Source organism: Spermophilus citellus, assembly GCF_964194105.1.
Source record: "Spermophilus citellus genome assembly, chromosome: 11".
Taxonomy (NCBI): Eukaryota; Metazoa; Chordata; class Mammalia; order Rodentia; family Sciuridae; genus Spermophilus; species Spermophilus citellus.
In genome coordinates this window covers 24,161,764-24,182,447 of record NC_138192.1, presented here as the reverse complement: position 1 = coordinate 24,182,447, position 20,684 = coordinate 24,161,764, and the positions used below count along the sequence as shown (strand labels likewise).

The 20,684-nt window shown below is 33.7% G+C and overlaps 1 protein-coding gene across 1 annotated transcript in view; it reads right to left on the bottom strand.

Annotated features, from left to right (window-relative positions):
* The window catches only part of DPP10 (dipeptidyl peptidase like 10), a gene marked incomplete at both ends in the record, with an annotated part of 611,721 nt that overhangs the window by 81,809 nt on the left and 509,228 nt on the right, over positions 1 to 20,684 (bottom strand). Inside the window, one exon of the mRNA XM_081260615.1 lies at positions 37 to 157. Within this exon, the coding sequence (XP_081116741.1) occupies positions 37 to 157 (121 nt within the window). The remainder of the gene's footprint in view (positions 1 to 36; positions 158 to 20,684) is intronic.

The window sequence follows — 20,684 nt, the reverse complement described above, 5'->3', positions numbered from 1 at the left end:
TTTGTATTCTTTTGAAACCAAATCTGTTCAACTCACCTTCATATAACCAGTCAGAAATCCCATTAAAAATAATTCCTTCTTTTCCAGAGGATGTAAGTCGCAATGAACTGCTCTTTATATCAGGTTGGTAGTAGATATTATTTTCAAAAATATAAATCTGGATCAGAAAACATATGAACAAACAAAAAAAACCCAACATGTTAGGATGTCTTTATTAAACTTTCATATCATATAATGATCACTAAATTAATGTTTTGTCATTTGCCTACTTATAACCTTTTTTAAAAAAATTTAATGCATATATTTGTATTGTAATCAATTGTTAATGGCTATTTCTTTTCCTATCATATCAATATCAAGTTGTCATTTTGAAATCACATGGAATTTGATATTGATGTTTTTAAATCCTTATTTTCAGCAACAATAGTTCATCTACTTAATGATGTTTCTCCCATACCACAAAATTGGTTTGGCTTTGAGGTAACATTTTGCATACTCAAGAGAATAATAACTGAAATAGATGTCATTTTAGTAACAGTCAACTGACTGTTGGAAAAGCTTCAATTTTGAGTCTTTACTGTTAGAAAAATGCATTTGGGGGGTCAATAAAAATATCTTTAGAAAATCTTTCAGAAGCTATCCAGCTGGACTTGCAGATTCACTGATAATAAGAAATAATAAAAGTCCTTTTAACTTACACAAGAAATGCACTTACCCATGCACCAATATTCCTTGCCAACATTTTCTTAAATAGCATACCAATGATAAGGAACTTGTGCCTGAGAGTGGTAGAGTTTTAATTTGAACACAGCATAGAGTCTCCTTCAGTAATATCAATACAACAGCCCCCAAAACAGGAATGATGGTGTTCACACAAAGTGACCTAACTTTGCTATTGGTAATTCAGGATAAAATTATGTGTAATTCACTTTACATTGTATTTAATAACAAATATGCTGATCCATGTTGTGTTATAAGCTTCCATAGAACCAAGTTTCTTTCGTATATTAGGGGAGTCAAAAATTGTCCAGGGCAAGCCATATTTCTTTTAGCATCAAATGTTCCACCAATAAGGAAAAAGATGTAACTAGCATGGTATAGAATCATACACAAAATGGCAATTAGAGAAAATACAAGCACTTCTAAAACAACTGTCTAAATAATTATTAGATCCTAGATTTCAAATCTGGGTCTGCATAGTAACAGAGCAAATTGGTATTTACAGAAAATCTCATTGATATTCTATTTTGATATTGGATATGTGGCAAGCATTTAATATTGGGTATATTTAGTTAATAATTATTATTATAAGTAAGAATATCAGTCTATGGATAAAATATCTCGAAAACAGAAGGGTACAGCATGGTGCATAAAAGCATGGACTTTACCCTCAGCTAGTCTACATTTAAAATCTAGTGACCCTGATAATTTTCTTGACCTTGGTAAACTGCAGTCCCCTCATTTGTAAAATGTGGTTAAGTCTCACACATATTGTATAGATCTGTTATGAAGTGTAAATGAGATAGTGAATATAAAATATAAAACACATGTGGCTATTCCTAAAATCAAGGCTGGTCTCATACATTAACATGGTTCAAAATCCTGAGCTTTTGGTAAGCTCTACATTCTGAATCAAAATAAAATACTCCGTGGCTTCAGCCCATCTGTAAATGATCCCCAACAACTGGCCAGTACTCCACATTTTGCCAGTTAAATACACATTAGTGTTAGGAGTTGAACAGCCACAGTGGAAGGGGGAGGAGGATTAAATCAATTATATTTATTGTTTTCATTTCAGTTAGAAAGTTTTCAGGTAACAATGCAAAACAGGAAATAAGCTTCTTATTAAAGAATAGAGATCACACGTAGGCAAAAGTTTGAGAATAATATGAGATATCATAATACTGGATGAAAGTTTGAATTAATGACTTTAAGGACTTTAATGAATTTAATTAATTAAACTATGATAACTGGAAAAATACATTAATTTTATTGTAGCTGATTATAGCTTAAACTATATGTCTTTTGCATACTAACTTCTTCAGTCCTTAAAAAAAAAAGAAACAAGTGTAAACTCTTTCTTTGGGATAACCACCTCTCTTTTTTTCCCCCTAAATCCGAACCCTCTAATAGCACTTGTGAGTAATGACTGCACATAACCCCCAACTATTCAACCCAAGAGTTTATTAGGAAGAAGGTGACTTCACCCAAAGCAATATGATTCAAAATCCTCAGTTTTTCAGAGGGAAAGAACTCTAAGTCAAAAATAATTAATAAAACCTCCACGACTTAAGCAGATGTATAAATTATCCCCAACTATTGACCAGTAATTACATTTATATTTGAAGAACAGATTGGATTACATCCAGAATCCATATGAAACTGACATCTGCTCCAATGCAAAAGAACAAGCAATATGGAATCAGAATTTTAATGCCATCCCACTAAAAGCTATACTACTAGAGACTGTCCACAAAATCCTTTTTTCCCCAGTAGACAAGAACAGCAACAAAACATAGTAGCTGTTCTCATAAAAAAAATCTACCTTTATAATTTTTAACCTCATTTCAATTACAAGATTTTTCACTGAATTGCATTATTTCACCTAATGAAAAACTCTAACCACTACCTTGACAATTTGAGAACTGCATATATTCCCAGATACTTCTCAGGCATTCTGATGAAATTAAGCTGGATCCTATTTTCCATTCTGATGAAATTAAATGGGGCTTCAACTAGACTTAAATCACCCTGAAAACATGACAAACAGTAATGCCATGCATCCCAATGGTACTGATTAAACTGTCAAAATATTTTGATATCATTAATTCATTCCTTCAATGAGCCACCTAAAAAGCATAACAAATAGAAAGATAGGTATTTGATCAATTAAGTCTTAAATTTATAAAGCATGCCAACTATCCAGTTTCTCAAAATCAATATTCTTAATCTACCCACAAAATAACTGAAAATTGTAAAGTCACCAAAGGAAACAGGAGGATAATTGAAATATGATGTGCTGAATTATTTTGTCAGAAAATATGTAATACATGTTCCAAGAAATTATTCTGATCAATATGCCAGTCGATATTGCTCATCATCAAGAGATTGGACACAATGTGTGTCACTGATGGAAAGGAGGCTTTAAGAGCCAATTTTCAATTTACCACCTTGTCTTCCTCCTCCTGCAACACCAGCAGCTGCTCCACATGCTGAGAACACCAGCAGCCTCAGTTACTGCGTGAGGAAGCTGTTCTAGTCAGTTTTTTCACTGCTGTGACTAAAAGACCCAACCAGAACAATTGTAAAAATGGAAAAGTTTATTTGGGGCTCATAGTTTTAGAGGTCTCAGTACATCGACAGACAGCCCCTTTACTTGGGGCTTCAGGTAAGGCAGGACATCATGGCAGAAGAATGTGGCAGAGGGAAGCAGCTCACATGATGATCACAGAGCAGAGAGAGAGAGAGATTACACTCTCCAGATACAAAATTATATAACTCAAAGCTCCCAGGAACCCACTTCCTTCAGCCATACCCTACCCATCTTTCGTGACCACTCAATTGATACCATCAGGGGATTAATTCACGGATTGGGTTCAGACTCTCATAACCCAATCATTTTTCCTGTAAACCTTCTTGCATAATCTTACACATGAGCTTTGGGGGACTCTTCAACTCCAAACCAAAGCAGAGACACTGGGTATATTCCATTCCATACACAAGTGACATGTGGTGGACAAACAAGAAACGATCAATTGATATTAAAGTCATGAAAATGTAAAGGTCTTGAGTAAGCACAGTGTTAATGAGTCTACTGTGACTAATGCAACCAGTGGAAATGGCTTGTCACAGCCAGAGTCTCACAAACTTTCAGCCAGCTTAAAAGAACAACAACAACAACAACAAACAGCATTGGCTATTCAATCTATGTTATCAGAAATACTACTCAAAAGCTACATCACCTTTACTGACTTGAGTGGATTTTCATGATAATCTAAAATTAGAAAATGAATCATTAAAAAATATACATAAATGCCATCATAGAATCGGTAAACTTATAGTGCATTGGGGGTAGTATTTGAATTACCTTTTTCTGTGATTTGCATTCCAGGTGGGGAAACTGTAATCAAAAGTTATTCCAGATGACAGCTATGGCTGATAAGGGTAGAGGGAAAGTATTCCATTGTTGTATACAGCACTTTTCCTCTATTTATCCACTGATGGGTATTTAGATTGTTTCCATATTTTGGCTGTGGTAAATAGTGGTACAACAAACATGGGATTGCTATATATCTTTTGAAATACTTACCTGAATTCTTTTGAGCAAATACCAAGAAGCAGAATTAGTAGATCACAAGGTTGTTTTAGTTTTAATTTTTTGAAGAAATTTCACACTATTTTCTATAGAGACTACTCTAGCTTCATTCTCACCAGCAATTTATAAGTGTATCCATTTCTCTACATGCTAACCCATACTTGAATTTGTTTGATTGTTTGTTTGGATAACAGCCATCCTTAATAATTGTGAGGCCTTATCTCATTGTCATTTTGATTTGCATTTTCTGGTGATTAGTGACCATATTTATATTTGTATATAAATTGCAGAAGTTCATATATGAGTAATATAGAAATTAATCTGGTCTTTGGGCTACATGAATGGTAGTTATTATTTTTAAAAAACTGATGATAAGAAGGGTGTTTTCCTAACATAGAAGAGTTTTCATACTAGGAATTACAACATTTAGTATGAGAGAATTCTCTATTGTGGAAGACTGCTCCATGCATGGTAGGATATTTAACTGCATATACAACTTCCACACAAGATGCCATTTGCATTCCCTCTGCTCAGACAGGATAATCAAAGATGTCCCCAGACATTTCCACATGTTCCTTGGTAGGGAAGAGGGGTTTGAAACCACGCCCCAGGTGAGAACTACTGATTCATAGCTAAATAATTTATTGGCATAATCATGTTCCATATATTAAATATTTAACTTAATTCTCCAAACGTTTAAAAGCCAATTTGTAATTTGTTGTTTGAAAGTACCTTACTAAATATCTCTGGGATTGTACATATATATGTACATTTATAATGTTTCTTCCTGATCTTCAAGACTATAATTTTTATGTGACTGGTAGGTAATCCTCTAAATTCAATGAAGCAAAATACAAGAATTACCAGGTTGAGTCATGAGTGGCAGATGGTCAGGATGAGTGATTTGGTTCAAGACTTTTAAAGATACTAAATATGCATTGCATAAAGGACAGGATTGATTCTATAGGCTTAGAAAGTTAGAAAAGAAGAAACTCTATTCTTCTTCTAAAGACCAGAATGGGCTAAAACTAAAGCATGACTATATAGAAATATTTGGAGAAAAGTTGTAGAGGGTCTATACACCCATGCTTGATCTGAAGGTTAACTGGTGCCAAATGGTAGAGAAGCTTGAATGCTAACTCAAAGTTTCTCAATATTTGACAACTTTAAATTGTTTATGAGCAGGTGCATGGTATGATCAATTTTAGGGGAATATTTAGTAAAATAATTGATGGCAATTAAAGAATGGATGGTGAAAATGAGAGACTGATGGCAGAAAGGTAATTCTTAAACATTTTGCTTAATGGGAAGAATGGTTGTTAAAATGCTGTCATTATTCCTAATGTTATGTCAAAGTGCTTACATTTAAAAAGTGAGTTCTGAAGCACATGGATTAGTTTCACTCACTTGCATCCTTTTATTCTCCGCCCTCCAGAGTCAATCACTGCAGCACCTTTTAGCCTTGATGGCACATTCTTCAAATCATTTGCAGTTCTTTCCTTTTGTGCAAACCTTAGTGGCCCAAATCTGGCTCCAAAAATGTGTGTGGACCCTTTGATCTTTTGTTTTACAAGGAACAGATTTTAATTTTTAATCATGCTACCTTAAACATTTCTTTAAGAATGTATTATACTATGATAAACTAAGCATTTGTTATTAAAGTGAACTTGATGTAATAATGTGGAAATAAATAATTAGAAACATGAAGATTCTGTATTGACTTAGAGACATTATTGGGATCAAGCACTATTATTTTTCAATAAATGAAGAGTTTTCATCATACAGATAACATTAAACATTTTGAATATATATATATATATATACGCACACATACACACACACATACACGTATGCACACACACACATATATATATACATATATACATATAATTTTATAACAAATAATAAGAATTCCATGACATGAGGATAAGGTTCCTTTAATTCTATTATATGTATAAGATGTTATAAGATATTTAATTTTTTAATAAATAAAAATCCTTGAAATATTAACAGCATTTACCCTTAAAGGAGATGATCCCATCAAATAGTGAAAAAAAAATTCCTCTCTAAGCAATTTATACAATTTACATACAACTTCATCCTAGGAAACAGTTGGGGGATTATTATTTCTTTAAAAATTTAAGTAAAATCCTATGAATAAAAAGTCCTTATTTTGATTTATATAATTTAGGTTCTTGATAACATGAAAGAAAGTAAAAAAACAAAAGCCAAATACTTGGGTATTAGAATGATAAAATGAAAGAGAGACTCCATAATGTGTAGTTAATGATGAGAAATAACAAAAATGCTCATGCACTTGAGACAATTGGTAGAAATACTTTATAAATCTTATTAATAGTTTTTTACCAAAGCAGAACATATGTGCAACTGAATGACCCAGCCATGCTATTCCAAGGAACATGCCGAAGAGAAATGTATGTGAATGGTAGACAGATTGCTGTATCTGTGACTCTGTGTGTGTGTGTGCGTGCGTGTGTGTGTGTGTGTGTGTGTATACACATAAAATGCTCATAGTATACTACTTATGAGAGCTAATAATAATTTTAAAATCAGGATAGTGATCATCCTTTGAGTGAAATAGTGTCTAGTTGAAGGCAGAATACAGGTTTTCTGAGTGTGAACAATGTTCTGTTTCTTCTCCAGGTACCATGTCAATGTTCACAAGGACCAGCACTGTCTACTTTGCAGCATGTATGCTAAAACTAATTTAAAACTAAGTTAAAAATATAATATGCAATTTATATTAATACTTACAAAATATTATCATAAAGATTTTTATCAGTATTTCACTAAAAACCACTATGTAGCATTCAAATTTACTCTTCATGACATTCTGTTTCTTTAACTTGCTGGGCTATAATAAATTTTGTATGTTCATTAATATAGTGCAAAATAAAGTTATGAGTACAAGTTAAATAATTTGATTACGTCTGACATTTTGGCCTTAAATAAATCTCTCTCTTGGTTATAAAGACTGCTTTCATACTGCTACAGGACCATCTCTCTGATATAAAACAACTCATTCAAATCATTCATGTCACCTTTGAATCAGTATCTGGCATTCTAGAAATAGAATTACTATCAGGGAACTTTCATACTTTGACATTTGCAATTATTCATATCAGGAAGGCCTTTCAAAGTTCTTATTTCTTAAAACCTTTACAGAACATAATGCAATTTTCAGCAAGTGAAAAATATCCTTTTGTCTTAAATTCTTAATTACATAAGTCACTTTCCAGTTCCAAAGCCTAATATTTTATACATAAGATATAAAAGATATATATATATATATATATATATATATATATATATATATACACATGATATATATCTTAAGAGACAAACGGATACTAGAATAAAGTCAGTGAAAGTATCAATTATAATCAATGAATGTAATAGCAGATTGTCTTTTGGCTACATCAGACTATAAAGCTCATTTAGAGACAACATCGTGATTAATAGATCATCCTGATAACTAAAAACATTAATGCATATATTTATGGGTCCAAATAAATAAGCTGGAATCCATAGGACATAAAGTCATCAACATTATTATTAGTATAAAAAGTTCCTTGGGCAATGATGTATGTGTCAGTGCCTGAGGATGGTACTGTCTTTTCTTTGTGAATCTGATTATTCCCCTTCCTCACTTTCTTCTTTCACTTTTCCTTCACCACTTCCTTGTCTTGCCTATTTCCCTTCTTCACCACTTCCTTGTCTTGCCTACTTCCCTTCTTCACCACTTCCTTGTCTTGCCTATTTCCCTTCTTCACCACTTCCTTGTCTTGCCCATTTCCCTTCTTTTATCCTTTCATTGTAACCCAAATAGGGGTTACAGTCACCTTCTACATATGAGGCATTGTGTTAGGCCTTGGATCCAAAAAAAAAAAAGAACTTATGATCTAATATGACTTTCCAAAGAAAGCATATGCAAATCAGTGTAGATATGGTGGAAAAAAAATAGAACCAATAAATTAATTCAGGAGAAATAGTACTACTTTACATGAGTGATGGCGATAGAACTTGAAATGAAAACAAATAAAATTAAAGTAAGATTTTGGAGTATTGAAGAAAAATACAGAAAAGGAATATACAAGACAGGGCTAGCTATTCAGAATGACAACTTTGTTATCTAAAAGATAAATTTATTTGTGGCCCTGTTGAGAAAATGAGATTTCTATGAGAGAGATGTGATATGATCCTGGCAATGTCAATGGCTTTTTGTAGTACTGGGGCAAGAAAGTCACTTCCCCTCTATGGAAACTTACTTTTCTTATTTGTAAAAGTTGTGAATTTAGTATTTCATAGTGGTCTATAAGTTTTTAAAAAAAAAACAAAATCAGGATATCTGTACACAGATTTTTTAATCACTTGATCTAATAGTAATTGATCATAAAATACATAATTAAAACTTAGAATCAAATATTCCTTTCCCAGTTTTCCTGGAGGGAAGCATAAGAATTTAAAGATGGTATGCTGTTTCTCTGTATCAGCTGCATAGAGTACATTTTTTCTTTGTTGGGGATTCAGTCTCTGAAATGTGTTTCAATTTTAGAGGATCCTTATATTACCTGAGTATTGATGTGCAATAAAATATGGATGGGAAGACTTGTCACCAATATAAATACATGCTTAGTGAAACATCCTATGGTCATATTCCTCCACATGACTCTTTGTTGGGGATTCAGTCTCTGAAATGTGTTTCAATTTTAGAGGATCCTTGTATTACCTGAGTATTGATGTGCAATAAAATATGGATGGGAAGACTTGTCACCAATGTAAATACATGCTTGATGAAACATCCTATGGTCATATTCCTCCACATGATTCTGAATCTTGAGGGAATAATACACAGAGAGCCTCACTTTTCCAAGGGTAGAGGTGAATGTTCATAGGTCTAAGTACCAGTTGTAGCATCCTAACAGATTTTTCTGCAGTGTCTTAATCAGATTCTCCAGAACACATTCCTATGTTCAAAAATGCCTGGATCTTCATAGCTCCTGTTCATTTTCTGGTTATAGAATTCGAACCTTCTCATTGGTTCTGAAAGCTTTCAGACATGTTTTAATGAGTTCATTTTCTGTTAAAGTGAGCCTGAGTCCATTTCTGTTGCCTACTCTCAGAATATTAATTATCAGGTGACATGTAACCATTTAACCTTTATACATTCATGGGAATGAAAGTCCTTCACTATCATTTATATCGAGAGTCTTTCCAGCTAGTTGTCCTCCCTCTTATGCATCAAAAAATTAGTGAAAAATATGCTGCATATGCACTTTAGCCTCCAAGATTAAAATAATTTGTTTTCACATTTGTATTGTGACTCATCTTATTTCAAATTGCAGTACTTAAGAGTTTCCATGAAGGAAAGTTGAGAGAGACTGGAAGAAATTTTCATATGCTTATCAATGGTTTTGTGCCTAATACTTTCCAGTTTATGGGCATGCTGATAAGAAAACAAATTGAAAAATGCAGAAGGTGGAACCAGGCTTGGCTATCTCCCATGCACATTTTCCCCACAACTCTAGACTCTTTATACTACTTCTTCATGCAATTTCAAGACATCCTTGGCCCCAAATGAAGAAATACATTTTCTTATTGCAAAACAGAAACACTCAATTTTTTTGTTTTACTATATCCTTCAAAAATACTAAATACAAGTAAAATATCCATAGAAAGTGAACTTGGTAATAAAAGATGTATGTCCAGAATTAAATTATTTATTCTGATTAATGTTCTTATGAACTTAAAATTGATTGAACCAATAAGGAAGTGAGGATGAGAATCACTTAAATTTAAGTATAACTTGGAGTCCAGAATAAAAGCAGTTGGGATACATTCCCCTGTAAGATTCTGTACAGTAAACTCTCCAGGGTTCTTCAGTTACTCTGTTACAATAGAAATACTTATGATGTATGAATATTTGCAACAAAATATACTCTAAAATCATTTGGCGGATACAAGCATATAAGATGGTGTTAAAAATAGTAATTTCTGATCCTTAGTAATTTATGGTTGATTGTTTACAATAAATTATTTACTGGTATGTCTGCCTTTAGTCTTCATTGGCACTCATATAATACAACAATAAATGAGAATTTTCCTGGCAGTACTTTCACTGTGACAGTGTTCAATGTGGTGGGTGAGGGATGGGGGCATGAGCTCCATAAAGTAGACATAACAGAATCTTCTGGATGAAATTCTAAGTAAAAGTGTTCTGTTCAGAACATATATTTCAATCCACCATATTATATTCTGTCTTGGTCAATCTTAAAACCTTAATATGCATTAATTTTTGTATGCAGTTGTTTGATTTGCTTCTTCTTTGGATATGACATGGACACACAAGACAGAAAAAGTGACATTGGACAGAAGACTTAAGTATAAACCCCTGGTGAAATACCACTTCTGTCAATTGGTAATGCAAAGTGATATGACAAATTTCACATTGTTTCAAAGAAATACATACATATGACTATTTGGGGTAAGTATTTTTAATTTACCAATTAAGAAATTTTAAGGATGAAAGAAGAGAGAAGATTGCATGGTATGGGGAGGGAGGTGTCTGGAGACATGATGGTTCATTCATTCATGAGGTTCATTCATTCCTGTACAATTGTACTGAATGCTTAATGTTCACAATGTCTCAAAGATAACAAGGAATATCATAGCTCCTGTGGTTGAACAATCCAGAAAGATAATGAAAGAGTTTATGAATTTATTTTAAAATAGAGTATTTCTATAATCTAGTGAAGCTCAGTGTTACTGGAATTTAAGTAAATGGTATGAGATGGTCAGAATTTGGGGTTGGGGGTATCAGCAAAGTCTCCAGATGAGACATGACATCATAACTGGATCCAAAATTTCCAGTAGGTATTCTGAGCTGGGAGCAAGTAAACATTATTCTAAGTGGAGTATACAGTACAAGAAAGGCTGGTCTAGAAGGTTCAATGGTGAAATTGACGCCAGAACAAAAGAACAGTGAGTATAGATAATGAATGATTAGGTCAGAAATAGGGGGACTGATTCAAAAGAAAATAAAATACTAATACCTCCAGAGCACTTCCCTTTCCTCCAACTGGTTGTCAAGGTTACCTGCCTCCAGGGAATTGTTTTTCCCAATAAGGAGTTGTTGATGGAATACCTCCTGGGTACTCCTCTCCTGCCTTTCTCTGAGGCACCACTGGAAGGCTCCTTTCCCACATTTTGGCCATGTAGGCAAGATAAGAGGAGAAGGGGACGTGAAAAGAAAAGCTAAAAGGGGCAGGACACCCCCACTTCCTCAGGCAACAGCTTTGGAGTCAGAGTAGTGTGTCTGTCTGTCTGTCTGTCTCTTTCTCTCTCTCTCTCCTCTCTCTCTCTCTCTCTCTCTCTCTCTCTCTCTCTCTCTCTCTCTCTCTCTCTCTCTCCTGTCCTTTAAATAAAACGTTTTTCTGTTGCCTTGTCATTTATCCGGTGTTTAATCTTCAATACCAATACCAGGGGAACAAGGACCCGATGCTGACTTATTCTTACCAGCAGTATCATCTCTGGTCTCAAATGCACAATCATAAAAGGATCAAGACAGAAAGCTAGAGAGTGGAAAAGGAAAACAGATGTGTGTTTGAGAGGGAATGGAGCTAGGGTAAAGATATGATTCTAGGTCCATGTATGATTGCACAAATGGTGCATCTCTACACCCTGTACAACCAGAGAAATATTGCAGTCCATTTATGTATGATGAATTGAAATGCATTCTTCAGTCATGTACAACTAAGTACAACAAATAAAATTAATAATAATAAAAGAAAAAATTTCTTGTATTTGAAAATTAAAATTGTGAAACAATAAATTTCAAAATACCCTGCAAAAAAAAAGCATTGGCGATAAATGTTAACTGTCTTAACAATCATCCATTTTGTGGTTTAAATGATCTTTATGAAGAAAAAAAAAATCCATCTAAAAACTTACTAGAAAAATATTAGTCCAATTTTGGAGATAAGAATATTAATAAGGTGCCTTGAAAAAATTTGTCATGATTTTAGAATTTATCACTTTATTTTCAGCTAATGTTAAAAAAACATATTTTCTCTACACTCTCCTCTAATTGAGAAGTAGAAAGATAAATGAATTAGCAGAATCTCAACAAAACTGTAATATGAACCACTAAGTCAGAAGGATCTCAAACCGAACCACTAAACACCTTTCCCATTTGTGTTTCCTAATGTTATAGGTTACAGTGTAGTAAAGAATAACCCATAACAACAGTAAATGCTCCTTGGTCGTTTACCAACTCACCTGCTGTAGCTTTCCAATGTGTACTCTAACACCACCACTCCACAACCTACCAAATTCCCTCTACTTTCAGTTAAAATTGAGTGCTTTTCACATCAGCCTGTGGTGGGAGTTGAGTGTGCTTCTTACCCTTGATGTGCATATTACTTTAGAGCTAGAACAGATAAGATGGATACTAATAGAAATAGAAAAGCAGATGTTTCGACAGCAGGCAAGATGACTTTATGGGAAAGTCTGAACTCAGACTTCACTAATAACTTTGCATCATAACTCTTGGAGAGATAAAATAAAACTGGGGAGCAAATGAACAAGGGGATACTGGATGGACGTGACCAGTCTGTTAGAGTCTGTAAACAAGTCTGGATGGCGCCTGGCAAAATGCCAGAGGGAGTGGTTTGTGAAGTAAAGCCAGTGAGCCATTAAGTGTGGAGATTCCTTATTGGTTGACTGCTGTATCTAGTTTATGCTAATTAAGATAAGCTGTGTGAAATGTATAAATACTGCTCCTGTCCTACAATAAATGGCTCCCACTCCTGCTGTATCAATCTACACAAGTTGTTCGTCATCCCCAGGTTATTTTGCTACAGCCGGACTTCCGCACCAGTCCAGGAAGTCTGCTATGTAGAAGCTTCATCACAAGCAATATGATGTCTTGTTATAGCATTTAGCCTATAGTTTACTTTGTGCTGCTCTCATAGAATACCACAGACTGAGTAATTTATTAAATGAGAATCATTTACTTCTTATGGTTCTAAAGGTTGAGAAATCTAAGATCAAGGGGCTGAAAAGAGCCTTCTTGCTGTTGGAAGGCAGAAGGGTAAGAGGACTTGTCTGAAAAGGAGCTGACCTCCTTTTCTACAAGGAAACTAGACTAGATATCAGGCCAGTGATTCCTTTGCCCTCCTTCCCTAACCACCTCGCTTTAGGCCCCACTTCCCAACACGGTTGCATTGTGGATTCAGTTTTAACGCATGTTTTTACAGGGACACATTCAAAGTGCAGCAACTACCAAAGAACATGGAACTTTGATGGATCCCATCATTGCGTAACTATGCCCCTTACCACAGGGAGGAAGATCAGGAAGAAAAGATTAACATTGAACAGAGACATGAGATGGGAGGGAAAGGGAGAGAAAAGGGAAATTGCATGGAAATGGAGGGAGACCCTCATTGTTATACAAAATTACATATAAGAGGTTGTGAGGGGAATGGGATAATAAACAAGGAGGGAAATGAATGACAGTAGATGGGGTAGAGAGAGAAGATGGGAGGGGAGGGGAGGGGGGATAGTAGGGGATAGGAAAGGTAGCAGAATACAACAGTTACTAATATGGCATTATGTAAAAATGTGGATGTGTAACCGATGTGATTCTGCAATCTGTATTTGGTGTAAAAATGGGAGTTCATAACCCACTTGAATCTAATGTATGAAATATGATATGTCAAGAGCTTTGTAATGTTTTGAACAACCAATAAAAAAATAAAAAAATAAATAAAATAAAAACAAACTTCTTATTCTTTAAAAAATAAAGTGCCTGTTTTTTTTCCATTTACAGGAAATATTATCCATATTTTATTAACTATATTCTTGAAGGTCATGATCTTTGGGAGTAACACAAAGTACCAGGAGAACTGAACTACTTAATAAATATTTTATTAGCTGAATAATTAAAACTAGATTAGCTACCAAGATAATATATTTTAAATTTTAGGAATATGAACAAAATGTACCAACATTTTCAAGAGTTCAAAATATTCTAGGAAAAAAAGTTGAAACAATTTTATATCCTTAGTCATCTAGGAGGCAAGTTCATAATAACTTGTTTCAATTTTTTCAAATGTATGGAGAATAAAAATGTCAACAACAAGATGAGCATTATGAATACATGATTCTATCTATTGTTGTTTAATGAAGATAAACTACCATATGCCCTGAATTCTGAAGTTATTTACTAGACAACCTAATGTTTTATAGTCATCTAACAACCCGAAGTGCCTTGTTTAAGCAAATTATCATTCAGGAAAATAAGATCACGTAAAATATAGAAATGTTGTGAATGTATAATTTTCCAACTTAAAAATTGATGACATTTTTATTGTTATCATTGACAATAGCGTTACACCTATATATATTATAGGCCCCCAAATCATATCATCACTTTTACTTTTAACACTAACGTATTTTAAACAGAAATTTAAAGAAAAAACAAAAGTTTCTTAATATTTTCTGGGATATATACTATTTTCTGTGTTCCTCAATCCTGAAGATCTGAGTTTCCTTCTGCTATCATTTTTCTTCATATTGATATGAAAGGGAAATTCAGGTCTTCAGAAATGAAAGAACCCAGAAAATGTTCCAAGAGCAATTCTTGTAGCATGGATCTTTACTTTTCTTGAATCAGAGATTATCTTTGTTTCATTTTGATTTTACATGGTTACTAATGAGAACACTGCAGTTCTTCTAATTGTCCTCCCAGGTGCTATTTGTGAGGTTTCTCTGGCCACACCGACGTTGTCAGTTTATCTTTAATATTCAACAGCCTGTCTCTTTCTTGACTCTGAGTGACTCTCTGTGAACTTACTGTATTTTCGGTTCACGCTCAATTGAATGTTTGAATGTAAACTTTGTTGTCTCATTAAATTCCAGAATTTCGGACTATCATTTCTTAAAATATTTTTCCTTCTCCCTTCTCTCATATGTCAGGCATTTTGTAGTTTTATCACTCTTCCCTGGGGCCCTGTCTTTTGTCCTTTGTAATGGTCTATTTTTCCATATTGAATAATGGTCTGTCATTCCTATCCTCCTCTTAACCCCATATAGTTATTTTTTTTTTAATTTTAGATATTCAGCATGTATAATTGTGTTCTTTTTAATATTTTTATGTATATATGGATATAAAATAGTAAATATATGAAAGAATAGACACATCTCTGTGCTGCCTCATGGTCAGCTACTCAGAGCTTGAACGGCTCATTTTTTCTGGAGAGACATTGGGTTTCCCTGTCTGAGAATCAGCTCTTCATATCCCTGTTTCTGCCTCAGCTATAGCTGTCCTTAGGATAAAATCAAAGCAAAAAAGAAAAAAAAAACATAGAAGGAAAAACTCATATACTGTCAATCACTTACTTGTCGATTGATTTTACTCCCTTCCAAAATTTGCCTCGTTTTGTATAGTTGCCCAGACCTTAGGGAATTGTTTTGCTTTTGTTAAAAATAATACTTTATTCAGTTATTTTAGCTAAATTTGCATGAAGGTTAGAATGTTAGCAAATACTCTCCAATATCAGGGTTGAGAAACCATTTTTTCAAATTTGGTCAAGATTCTTTTAATTGGTGACAGCTCTGAATTAGAATATTATTTGTTTTCCAGCACATAATTTATCATATTTCATGTATAATATTTTTCTTCACTTTTTTCAATTGAATTTCTCGTTATCAGAAAAAAAGTCACAATTTCAAAAAAGTGATAAAGGCTTAAATCTGAGGGTAATTCTAGTTCTAAGAATCAACTTAAAATCTGAATTATCAGTAGATAAATGTCTTTATGTTTCCAATGACTTTATATAACAGCCATGTACCTGGCTTGAAGATGGTAATTTTTTTCCAGAAGAAAGTTCTTTTGGGAGAATATGAATTTGGATAACACAGGAGAAATCAAAGAAATAGGTGTATGAGATTTGTTTCTCTTCAATGAACATCTAGTCCTAAATATCTTCCTGCCCATGTTCCAGTTCTATGTTGAGACATAAAATACAGTTATTAAGATTATTTTGAAAAAAATTCAGATTTGGGTACCAATTTTTAATATAATTTCTTAGTTCTAATTTCATTCTAAAGCACATCAGAAACAAATAAATCTGCCAGGATTTCTTGTTTGGTTTGGTTTTTAAGTAAAATAAATTCATATATTTACTATTTTACTTAAAAAAAAACAAATTTACTACAAAGTACATTTGCTCTACAATTTATTTTTACCAGGACCACAATGATTACTTAAGTTGTTTCCTTCTGTTTTAAAATTATAAAAATTTTGCAATGATTTGTCTTGTTGCACATCTTTAGGCAGAGGAGCAACATATTTACAGGATAAATTCATATTTCAAATTTTTAGGTCAACCTGTGTTATTATTTGGTATATTCTTAATTGAATAAAAATTGTGTGTATATAAAATTCATGCTTTATTAAATTTACATTTTGATTCCTTTGTGGTGAAAGAGTATATTCTGTATTGTTGCAATATTTTCATATTGATGAAACATGTTTTAAGGTCTGGTGTGTGCTCTTAAAAGTGCCCTGTATTCTGTAATTGCTAAGTATAGGTTTCAATAAACATCATGCAGATCAAGTTGGCTATATTGATCAAATATTTTATATTCTTACTTATTTTCCTACTTATTGCATCTTTTACTGTACAAGAAATTTTTAAATTCTCAACTAAGCTTTTTCAGTTTGTCTATATCTTTATGTTTTTCCGCTACAAAGTATATTTGCTCTCAATCCTTCCCTAGCTCTGAGACTATTTTACTCTATCTTCCTTAGAAATCACTTCTTCAGATGTGGCTTATTATGATAACCTTATTAGTGGACTTTCTTTTCACATTTTTGTAGTTCTTTGCTGTATCACATCATCAAAGTGATATCTGGAGTTATTTCTGACATGAAGAATCCTGACAGTACTGCAGAACACAGTTCCTCAGGGAGTTGCATGCCACTTAACAAAACACAGCAAATCACTAAAACACTAAATGCTTCCTAATTATAGGTATTTTTTTCTTTTATTTTTACCCCAGGGATTGTGTAAAGTGGTTCACTTCTTATAAAAGGTGTCATTATAATATTATTCTTCTCAAGTGTTTGTTTAGACTGCAGATGACTTTGCTCTTATCATCACTGTAGGACAATCCTGAGGAGTTAAACTTAAGGTAACATATGCAAAAGCTCCAGTGAAACGGAAAGAGGCTGTTTAGGAACTTCCACTGCATATTATCTACATCACTATTCCATTCAAGTGGTTTACTTAGCCGGAACTGTCCAAAGTGTTGAGTGCATTGAATTATGTATGACGTGATTACTGTTATCCACAGTCTTGCAATCTCTATGGTCTTTACTGTACAATTTACTATTTAATTTTATGTTGGGGGCAACATGAAATTAGATGTGCCACAAAAATTGCTATTTACAGTAAAAACCTAACCAACAAGGAAAAATATGTTTTTGCATTTACCTCCTTATTTCTAAATAACTCAAAAGTTGCTTAAATACAAATTAAGGGGAATGTAGTGAGCAATGGTTATTATTCCCAGCACAAATTAGCTGACATGTTTTACACTGATGATTCATTTGTTTATTTCTATCCTCTCACATTTGGAAGAGATCCCTAAATTTTAGTTTTCGGTTGTTAAAAACAGTAACACAAGAGGGGCCAGGAGTGCAGCTCAGCAGTAGAGCACTTGCTTATAATGTGTGAAGCCCTGGGTTCATTTCTTTTCATATTTGAGTAGTCCACAGAGATACAAATATGACACCAGTATCTAACTTCAAATTCAGCTTGTAGGTTGCTTCTTGTTCTAAGTGCTCTCAAAACTCAGAATTCTCGTTGCTAATTCTCTATTGTTGGAGTACCTGGAATGCAGATTGGATTGTGCTTCTATATTCCAAAGAAATAATCTGAATACTTGGTTTGAACCTCTATAAAAATTCATTTTACATGTTGTGTAAACCTATGGAAATGTTTGATTGGGTTAAAGACTACCTTTTCCATCCAAAAAGAGATAGGTAAAGATTAGCCATCCTATAATTAACATTGGTACTCTATATCACAGAGTACTGATTTCCTTTTGATTTTTATGAAGTGTTAAATAAAATTTAACATACATAGTAGAGGGGAAAAAGTGTTCTCAAATACCATACAGGAGATTTGTGAGGCTTTTTTTCCTTCTTTCCAAGCTCCTCTCCTCTCCTTTCCTCTCTTTCCTCCCTCATTTTCTCCCTTCCTTCCCCCCTCTCTCTCCCCGCACCCCCCAACATTCTTTTTCTTTCTTTCTGATAAGCCTGTCAGTGTTTTACCCATCTCTAGGACTTCAGCAGTTCAGTACCTTCCACTTCACATGCTGGCACAGGCTTTGACCATCTTTTCTGAGCAGCATCTCTAATTACTGTCAGTGGAATCATTTTGCCTGCTATCTCCACAGTTCATTATATATTTTCACATGCTGGGAGGATTGCAGAGCTTCAATCCCTGCCTTCAGAGAATCTAGAATCCAAAGCAGTCAGCAAAGTCAACTCAACACACACTTCTCAAGTGACCAGGGCCAGCACAAACAATTTGAAAAAAAACACAACTCCAATTAGTGGCATTCAGAATGTTCGGTTGTCTCTTTACATTGATGTATGTGTCCCTGAAGTGGAAAAATCAAGTGTGAAATCTGCGCTTATTAAGGAGCAGCATTTCATATTCTTTTTAAGATCTCTGAATTTCAGTGGAAAAGTCTCAAACATGCTATTTAGCTAAGAAGACATTAAAGAGTTTATGGAAGTGCTTGCCTGATGGGTGTGTGATTTTCATACAGCAATTCAAATTAATTTCCTTTCAAATTATGTATTGAAATTGCACATTTTTTTCTTTTCCACACAAAACCAAACAATGTTATAGCATTTTACTCATATGAGAATGTACTTCCTGTCGTATTTATATATGCATTACATTAATATAAACATATACCTGAATACACAGTAAATTTACCAGTCAAGAAGATTGAGAAAATTTTAGGATTTTTTTGGATGTATATGTGTGTTTCTTATTAAACCCAGTTATTGCATTATAGTCCATCAATATTTCTGGCCTAAATATTGAGTAAAGAAATAACCTGAGCTTCTTAATATCAATTTTGTTGATCTCAAATTTGAAGTGAGAACATTAGACTTTAGGTGTAGCTAATCCTAGGATGTGGTAAGGGTTACTGCTTTTATTTCCTGTAACTAAAAAGATTAGCTTTGGTTCCAGATAAAATCAGTAGGTAACTTGTTTTCAAGTACTTCCAAAATGAAGAGGAATGTGGGAAATTAAAAGCAACCTAACAAACCAACAAACCAGTGGTCCAAATTGACTTATGTTAGAAACACTCACCACATTCATCATGTCAATCACTGCAGATATGAATGGTGAAAGGGTTCTGGCTTCTTTCCCTAGGGTTTTTTTCTGCCATGGTTTACTAGCTGGTAATGAGCACCGTTCCATTCATAGTGCAGTGAGGAACTGACTAGAATTAGAACTGGACTCTCACTGGCCTCTTTTCCTTATCAATTTCTATTATATTTTGGTGTGCTAGGAGCCAAATTATAAGACTTTCATTCCAAAGTGCAAATGAATCCAGCACTGTGTCTCTGTCTTGTGATTATTTACTATTTATTTCTTGAATATATCTTAATAAGAACTAACCACTTTAACATAAAAAAGCATAGACTTTTTGGGGGGGGGCATAGCAGGATAGCAGGAATTGAACTCAGGGGCACATGACCACTTAGCCACATTCCCTAGCTAATTTTGTTCTTGATTTGGAGACATGGTCTCAATAAGTTGTTTAACTCCTCAGTGTTCCTGAGACTGGCTTTGAATTCAGGATCCTCCTGCCTCAGCCCCCTGAGCAATGGGAATACAGGTGTGTGCCACTGTGCCCACCTAAACGTGGATATTTAATGGAATATGAGGAGAAGCATTTTGATTATTATTAGGAAATATGAGATTTCAAAAACATATTTGAAAAAAGTATTACCTTATAGTATTACCTTATAATTTGAAACTGGGTAGACCAGTTTCAAATTTCTATTAATGACAAAGTAAGCAATTATATCACAGAAATTTAAAATCTCCTTGAGACACCAAACCATTTCTAATCAGCTGCAGTTTTGATAAATTTTAAGTTAAGCCTCTAGTAATAGTAAAACTGTAGATGATGGAGTTTGTTTTTTTAAAATATATATTTGGAAAATTACCCAAACACTATAATTTTCAAAAATGTAGGTAATGAATGTGAAAAAGTGATTTCCCCAAACATCTAGATTTTGATAAATAAA